The 8,801-nt window shown below is 34.2% G+C and overlaps 1 protein-coding gene across 2 annotated transcripts; it reads left to right on the top strand.

The window, feature by feature from the left end:
- The first annotated feature begins 289 nt into the window (after positions 1–289).
- LOC141720661 (uncharacterized) lies at positions 290–8,155 on the top strand. Of its 2 annotated transcripts, XM_074523199.1 has the most exons (16): positions 290–474; positions 731–913; positions 1,006–1,057; positions 1,134–1,241; positions 1,361–1,445; positions 2,179–2,233; positions 2,945–3,310; positions 3,729–3,809; positions 4,451–4,510; positions 5,259–5,357; positions 5,461–5,571; positions 6,204–6,275; positions 6,384–6,500; positions 6,782–6,931; positions 7,249–7,349; positions 7,702–8,155. In XM_074523199.1, the coding sequence occupies exons 1-16, from the start codon at positions 409–411 to the stop codon at positions 8,030–8,032; spliced, it is 2,037 nt and encodes a 678-aa protein (XP_074379300.1). In that variant the 5' UTR covers positions 290–408; the 3' UTR covers positions 8,033–8,155. The 2 variants fall into 2 exon arrangements, with proteins under 2 accessions (XP_074379300.1, XP_074379301.1); XM_074523200.1 differs by lacking the exon at positions 3,729–3,809 and having other exon boundaries at positions 291–474.
- Positions 8,156–8,801: the final 646 nt, after the last annotated feature.

The following is an 8,801-nucleotide window of genomic DNA, read 5'->3' as shown; positions in this document are numbered from 1 at the left end:
AGCTAAATTTTATTTTGATTAAGTATATGGTTGAATTTCCGATTTTACCCCTACCCAATTAAACAAAATTCTGAAAAGGGGTGTATAATGAATCCCAAAGTTGAAGTATGAGGGTGCAAACTAAATTTCTTAAAGTTTGTTACAAATTTCTTTATGAAACATACAAGTAAGGTGCCAAGTCCAATTAACCGTAATAATAATAAAATGGACGCGCATAACCGTTTGCAGTCCCTTAGCCTGTAAGCATTACAACTCATTTAATACGCGCCTTATTCCCCACGTATAAATAGTTACGTAGTACTAGTACTTACATTTATCTCCATTTTTTCAACTAAATCAAACAAAGCAGTTTGTTAACGAAGAAAACTAGAATAAGCCTTGAGCTCTATTCATCTTCTCTCTCCCACGATGCGCGACACGGAGTTCTACGATCTATCCGACGACGCCGATTATGCTGCTGCTTCTGTATATCAAGTATATTTCTTCATTTTATTACTTTAATTGCTCAATTAACTCTCATTTATTTATTGTTTATCCCAATTATCGATTCATTTCATATTTTTTATGCTTGTATATGTTTATGTGCTGTTTTTCTTAGTTGATTTCGTCGATTTTATCTTTGAGTTGTTTTTATTATTTGTGCCTCTGGGTGTGTTTTAGGGTTAGTTGTGGTGATATACTGCTAGTAGTGATTGTCGATTCCTTTTTTCTGTGTGTTTTGTGTTTTTAGGGTTCCACGAGTGTGAGTGGTAATGGTAATAGTAAGCTGAACGATTCGAGTAGTGAGATGGATGGCGGTGGTTCACAATTGGTGTATTTGAAGGATAATGTAGCGATTCATCCGACTCAATATGCTTCGGAAAGGATTACTGGGCGATTGAAGTTGATTAAGAAAGGAACTTCGTTGTTCATGGTACATGTCTATTTTTTTGTGTAAATTTGTAACTGATCAGCTTCTAAAATCATTCTTGTACATTTGAGATGGATGTTGGAATTATTTTGTAGACTTGGATTCCGTACAAAGGACAGAGCTCAAATGTGCGGGTTTCTGAAAATGGTTGGATTCCAGTTTTGGTCATTTGCAACTGTGAATTATGTGTGCACGTATTGATTGTTGTCTTGGTTGATTGCAGACAGGAATCTATATACTATAAGGGCAGTGCCTTTTACCGAGATTAGGTCTATTCGCAGGCACACTCCTACTCTTGGGTGGCAATACGTAATTGTTGTTCTGTCATCAGGTGTAGTTTTCGAATGGTTCTGTACATTTAATCAATTTAGGATTTTTAAGTTTTCTGATTAATTTATGCCAATAAGCTCTATTTGGTCATTTTTCTAATTTGTTATTTCCCTTTAGCAGGTTTGGCTTTTCCTCCCCTCTACTTCTACAATGGAGGAGTCCGCGATTTTCTTGCTACAATAAAGAAACATGTTCATCTTGTCAGGTTTGTTAGTATTTCTATGAATAATTTACTTGATGTTACTAATGCAATAATGATGTCTTTATTGATAATACTATGTTAAACCAGTGAGGTAAGTACCTCATCGAGTCACTTTTAAAAGTTAAGACCTGTCCAAAGCAGCTGTATGTAGTGGGATTATGTAAATGTTGGTTGGGTAAAATCGAGAAATGGAATTAATACATGCTTTGGCTCCAAAATATGGTTCTCTCTCCTTCTTGGGAAGTCTACTTAAATGTTAAAATAACTATGACAACATTCAAAATATTTGTTATATCTCCTGGTAAAACATATGGTATAACATATTATGTTAACTGTTCTCCTAAAATTTCTAGGTGTTGGGGGAAGGACTTACCATTATCTTATATGATAATAGTCTAAAGATATTATTTATAGTAGAAAACCACTAAATTTATATTATTATTTATTAGTAATACCAATTTCTAAAATAATATACTATTAAAACTTACAATTATATATATTTTCAACAAATATAGAAAATTTAATAATAATTTTTATTTTTGTAATTGTACTTGTATATAAAAGAAGAAGAAGCTCATCTAAGCGTAAACCTTTAGAATAATTTTTTTTTTGATTCTTTGATCTAGAAGTTTTAGTTGTATCTACTTGCTGTATATGTTTTGGCGAATTCCTGATGTTTTTCTGTTTCTTTAGTTAATTGATTAGATTTTTTATGATGTGTTTATCATTTCAACAGGTCAGCAGAAGATACAAATGTATTTCTTGTAAATGATTTTCAAGACCCGCTTCAGGTTCACATTTGTCTAAACTCTTACAATTTGCTTTGACTTGATAGTTTTGGCGATATGGCAGTGTCAGAATTATATATATGTGGAGAAAAATATTGTTTTTTATTTTTTTTACTGTTTAATATAAATTACTTACAAACTGAACCGGGAAAAAAAGCATAAGGTCGAGTTCTCGACTCCTTTAAGCGGTCAAGGGTTCGACCCCTGGGTGTGCCTGAGTTTATTTAGCAAAAAAACGAAGGAAAAAAAGAAATAGTACAGTAAACATAAGAATGGTTTCAGAGCGAAGCAATAAGGAAAACTCCATGTGCTATGTAAGTTGTATTCAAATTAGCCTAGTGAAGATACGAACTAGTTACTTGTAAAATTTTTGTTCTTCTGACGCTGATTGTGTGGTTTACTTATCATCTTGGTAATCAAAACTTCTTGAATACATCAAGGTTATGAATAGTTACGGTATCTAATTGTTGTTGAAGCTCGACAATTTTTATAAATCTAATTCCATATTTAAAACGTGTGGTTTTTTATCTGCAGAATGGTACCCCTTATATATTGTTGCACCCTCTCGCAGACATTTTGTTAGATGTTTGGGTGTACAGTTGTTTAATTATCAGTACTCTTAGTCTCTTACAACTTTAGAAATTGAACATTGATTGTTTTGTACGTTGAATGGTTTTTGTATTTTTCTTCTCTGCTGTACAATATTTTCCACAGAGGACTTTATCTTCTTTAGAGATCCCTTTGGCTGTTGCAAATGGACCATCTCCATCTTTTTCAAACACTGTTTCACTCTCAACTACAAACAAAGAGAAGATGAATGAAACTTTCAGTAGTAATCAGCAAAATGGAAGGCAGAGGCAAAAGAACCATGATCCTGCTCGAGATCTTTCTATTCAAGTTCTGGAAAAGTTTTCTCTTGTGACCAGATTTGCTAGGGAAACCACTAACCAGATTTTTGGCGAAAATAGTGATGTTTTCGGTTCTAGTGAGAAGAGGAATCATAACCAGTCTATGCATGTGCATCCTCACAATGTGGCAATGGTACCTAATGAAATTCCCGTAGTGCCAGATCCTCTGGAGGTAACTTTACATCATAAAGTATTACATTATAGAATATATGTTGGGGTTGTTACTTTCGGGCTAGCTGAAAGTGGTGACGGATAAAAGAGCTAGATAATTATTTTGTTATACATTTTAATTGTCAGTTGTCACTAATGTTGGTGCTTCATACAACAAGTAACTATTGGATAATTTTGCTCTGACTTTCCTTTTCTTATGCGAATCACACAGGTTAAGAAATTTCTGTTACAGACAGCTAGAGAGTGGTTCATGTACTGTGTTAAATAAGACATTTAGGCTGTATAGTATTACTATTTTTTGAATGTTAGAACTTCCTTTATAGTGTGTACATGGTAATTTTAGTTTTATGAGTCTAGTGGCTCTGGTATAAACATCAATTCCGGAGTGTCTGATGCAGACCTCTATCCTTGTTAAACAGAAAGTTCAATGTAGAAAACAGAATCACGACGAAGAAGCTATCACCACTGTTGGAAATTTTGAGCTTGTCGATAGTAAGGAGGTACCGGAGGAGCCTTTAGTTAATTATAATGTTTCATCCTTCCCTTTCAAGTGTCTCCTGCTTTTTAGTATATTACACAATGCATTTTTACCTTAATACAACATGAATCAAATATATTTCGTGACGGTTCCTTTCAGACTTCAATTTTTTCGTTAAACTATATTTTATATGTGGTCCTGGCAGTATGACATTGATGTATTCCTTCAGCAAGAGGATGATCCTAATATGCAAAGTAAATTGTTCCATAATTTTCATTTGGAATGTTATTTTTAATTGCATCTGTACTTTATTGTTGAAAGGGTCAGATAATTGAGGAAGGTGATGTTTGTCGTCAGTTTAAAAAATATTATGATTATAAGTTAACTAATAGTTTTATTTTAAAATTTGAGCAATGTTTGTAGCCTTTTTTATTCACTTGTGTTTGCTTATAGGGGTTGCATCGTGCGCCATAAGCTTTACATAACACTGGAATATAAACATGCGTAGATATGAAAAAATGTAATATAAATTATATGAAAGTGGGGTACTCCTTAATTGAAGATTGTGGAAAAATAATATCTTGTATGCTCCTTCCGTGTATAAGGTGCCTGTAATCCTTTGAATATGCTAATAATTTTGAAAGCTATTTATTTTCATCGCAGGTCAATAAATTAACACTGGTATGGGGCAAACCACGTCAGCCACCCTTGGGCCCTGAAGAGGTAGGGATTATTAATGCATTTACATTAATTTTTTAAGCATCAGGTCTGTATAGAAAAAGCATATTCATTAGTTTTGTGATAGTATCAGTTCTTATTGTGTTTTTTAACTGCTGTCACAAACTTCAATTTTTTATATGCACATGCTACTATACTCAAATGGATGATAAGTGGTCAGAGTCATACAGCCGAACAACACAAACTAATTATTTTTACACTCTATGTGGTGAAGGCGTCAATGGTTTGCATGTTGTAGATAGCAGGAAGATAAATTTTTAGTTTCCTAAACAGTTAAACCTATTGACATCTTAAAGCTTTTTGTGAAAGTGGTGAGAGATGAGGGGTTTTTTAATAGTTAAGAGATGAGGAAATGGGTTGTACTCCAAATAAAGCATGGTCTTCATAATATTGAACTAATTCAGTTCTATTTGAACTTTTTAAGTAATTTCTGTAGAGTGTTAAATTTTGAAGCTCTAATTGTTTCCAAATGCGTTTTGGGTTTCTTATACCGCAGTATATTGGCTTTAGTTTGCTATCTTATTTGCCATTGTGGTAATACAATCAAAGTTGTGAATGAATGACAGTTTGGTATTATACTGCAACCTTGATGTAAATTTGAAATGCAAAAAGTAGTAGGAAGTCCTTATGTCCTTGCAGCGCTTCCACCAGCCAAAAAAGTGATTTACTATATCTTGTTCCTAAAACATTGATTATGCCCTTTTTTTACGGTTTTTAAATGGAATATTTGCAGTGGACAACTTTTTTGGATACTGAAGGGCGTGTAGTGGATGCAAAAGCTTTGAGAAAGAGGATATTTTATGGGGGAGTGGAGCATAGTCTGCGTAAAGAGGTTCTCACATTTTAGCTTGGTTTTCTTCCATACTATATTTTATCTGACTGTTGGGGGTTTGAGCCTGGTGTTAGCTTGTGAAAGTTTTACCTAATGTTCATAGGTCTGGGCATTCTTGCTGGGGTACCATGCAGATGATTCCACGTATGCGGAGAGGGAATATCTTGTATCAGTTAAGAAGTCAGAGTATGAGACATTAAAAAACCAGTGGAAGGTAAGCACTGAGCACTAGTATTGTAAGAGATTCTGTGAGACTGTGCGTGCATGTCCCAGAGCTCTCATGCATTGAAATCTTTCTTTACATGTATATGATTTTGCTCCTCTTTTTATCTCTTGCAATAAAGTTTTGTCATGCATTGCTCACCATTTTATGCCTTCTGTCTCTTCCTCTCTTTACAATAAATGGGTTAGGCAGAATACTTTGCCTTTGTTCATTATGATAATTGGTACAAATGTGTATGTATATCTATAGCTGGAAAATTGGGATAATGAATATTTTGGTTCTACTAATGTGGTAAGAATTATTTTTACGTGTAAAGGAGGTGCCAAATGAGTCATCATTTGGATAGTCTTTAGTTAAATTAATAAAGTAGAGAATAAGTATAATTACAACCCAATAGGTAAATTTCTTTTTACCTAAAATTAATCAATATTTATAATGAAAAATGTGGACTTGAATTTAATGTAAGTGGAGCGAGATATTAGTAGAGAGATGCTATTAAGATATAACTCTATTTTTCTTATTGAATGCATTTTTTGTATGTGTCCACTTGCAAGGCTTTCTTCCTTGTCATTTAACAAAAAAATTTGTTTGCTTCTTTTTTGTTTTCCTTTTATCTCTTCCAGAGCATCTCTGCAGAACAGGCAAAACGATTCACGAAATTCAGGGAGCGGAAAGGCCTTATAGAGAAAGATGTAGTAAGAAATGATTGCATGATGCAAACTTCTATTTCAGTGCATTAAGAAGTACTTGAAGGAGTTTGTTTTAGTATTCAACATCCATGTGACAATTTATTTATTTTTCAGGTAAGGACTGACAGATCGCTCTCATTCTATGAAGGGGACGACAATCCAAATGTGATTCTTTTACGTGATATCCTTCTGACGTACTCATTCTTCAACTTTGATCTCGGTTACTGTCAGGTATTATCTACTGTCATTGACCATCTAATGTTGAATAGAATTCGGCTCACCCAATAATATAGGAGTCCTTCATCTGTTATGTTACTTTTATGGGGTTCAGGAATATTAAAAAAAGAAAATTTTATCTCCAAGTTTCAATGCGTTGTATACCTGATGGATGACAGAATCATTGGATCACTCTAAAAGTTTAGAACAGAACGTGTTGAATGCCTACGAGTTCTGTTTGTACTGCACCTGCTTGTAATTGTTAGTTACTGATATTTTCTAGCCTGTCTTTGTAGGGCATGAGTGATCTTCTGTCCCCAATATTATTTGTCATTAAAAACGAATCGGAGGCCTTTTGGTGTTTTGTTTCATTAATGGAGAGGCTTGGACCAAACTTTAATCGTGATCAGAATGGAATGCACTCTCAACTTTTTGCATTGTCAAAGGTTTGTTTTCTCTATGTGTGTTATATGTGTGTGCATGCATATGTAAACTTTCTAGTCGCTGCTAATATCTCCGGTGAATTTTGATAACCATATCTTTGTTTATTTCTTTGTACTTCTTTCCCTGCTTTTTAATTGTTAAGATCTTTGCTTCATATATGATGATGATGTCGAGGCTGTAAGCAGAATTTAATGGATTGTAGTTGTTCTCGATATATGTATGGTTTGGAGGTGTTGGTGATATTGAGTCTCTTCCTTGAACGAAGAGTTTTCTTTGGTTATTCTAGTTGAAGATTGCTAATTTAGCTCTTTTTCTGCAGCTGGTTGAATTGTTAGACGGCCCATTGCATGCATACCTTGAACAGCATGAGTGCTTGAACTACTTCTTTTGTTTCCGTTGGATTCTTATACAATTTAAAAGGTGCATAAGAGTTTATTTTAATAAATTAGTTTAAGTTACATCTGTTCCTAACCTGCTACATGCAATGTAGTTTGATATACGTGTTGAGTTCTCAATTTCAATAGCACTTCCTCCTGAAGGAACAAAATTAAAGCATTATTTTGCCTTAAAAAATGTTGTTGAAAAACTGGTAAAGATTTTTTTTTATGGAAGGGGAATCTGTCGTTTTCCAGTCTAATTTAACTAGGTTTGATATAAATTATCCTAAGATAGCAAACCCACAAGTTTACTTGTCCGAAATCTATTTAGCTCTTGTAGTTAAAGAGGATAATTATAAATCATTTTAACCTGTGGTTTGTTTATATTTTCCCAGGGAATTTGAATATGAGAGAACAATGCGCCTGTGGGAGGTGCTGTGGACACATTATCTGAGTGAGCACCTGCATTTGTATGTGTGTGTGGCAATTCTGAAGAAATATCGCAAGAAGATAATGGGGGAACAGATGGATTTTGACACGCTCTTGAAATTTATCAATGAGCTAAGTGGTCAGATAGACCTAGATGCAATCCTCCGAGATGCAGAGGCTTTGTGTATATGTGCGGGTGAGAATGGTGCAGCTTCCATACCTCCTGGAACCCCACCTTCATTGCCTATTGAAGATGGTTCGTTGTTATATCAACAATATGATGATAGTGTATTGTAAAAAACTTATTTCCTGTTTACCGAGGGGAAAGAAGATATTGTGTAATTACTTCTAAATTACTACTGATAGTCTGGTATATGTAATTATTAGCTGGTAAGTGGTAACCTCAAACCTGCTCTTTTATTTTTGGTTTTTAACATCTTTCCTGTCCATGCTCACTTCAAATTTCAGTGACTGAAAATTTTAAGTTAAAATCAGACTTCTAGTCGCTTGCCTGATCATGGCATTGCTTGAAGCAAGTAAAAGAATATCTTATTCTTTCTAGTTGGAGAGGAAATACTGTGACTAAAGTCAATTTGCTGGTCCCATCGGTTAGTTATGAGAAACTTGTTTTTCTGTCAAAAAACTAAAGTGCAAAGAAAAAAAATAAAAGAACTAGCACCATTTTTACCTTTCACATTTTAAGAATGTTAAGTTAAAATCTGTATTCTCCTCCGGCATGACATTTTTTTTTTACAAATGCAGAAAGTTTTCCTGATCGTTTAACACATAAAATTTAAAATTTTTTGAAATTAAAAACGAAATCAAAGACATCCCAAGCGATCCAAATTGCAGCAACATCTCTGAAAATAGCAACATCGCAATTGACCATATCACATAAAAACTATGGTTAACCCAGTGTTCAGAAACACCAATCGCATAAAATGAGATTGGAGAAGCGGCACCTCAGCTATCTTCATGCCGGACACCAGCTATAGACATGCCGAATGCACCCCAGCTATCTACATGCCGGATACCAGCTATAGACATGCCGAAAGTATAAACTCAT

This window comes from Apium graveolens, chromosome 4 (assembly GCF_009905375.1).
Source record: "Apium graveolens cultivar Ventura chromosome 4, ASM990537v1, whole genome shotgun sequence".
Taxonomy (NCBI): Eukaryota; Viridiplantae; Streptophyta; class Magnoliopsida; order Apiales; family Apiaceae; genus Apium; species Apium graveolens.
Note: the sequence above shows the minus strand (reverse complement) of the source record. Positions and strands in the feature narration are given on the sequence as shown.

Coding starts and splice junctions, on each gene's coding strand:
- LOC141720661 (XM_074523199.1), top strand. CDS start 409: ATGCGCGACACGGAGTTCTACGATCTATCCGACGACGCCGATTATGCT. Junction 5,572..6,203: donor CATTAAAAAACCAGTGGAAG/GTAAGCACTGAG, acceptor TATCTCTTCCAG/AGCATCTCTGCAGAACAGGC. Junction 6,501..6,781: donor TTGATCTCGGTTACTGTCAG/GTATTATCTACT, acceptor CTGTCTTTGTAG/GGCATGAGTGATCTTCTGTC.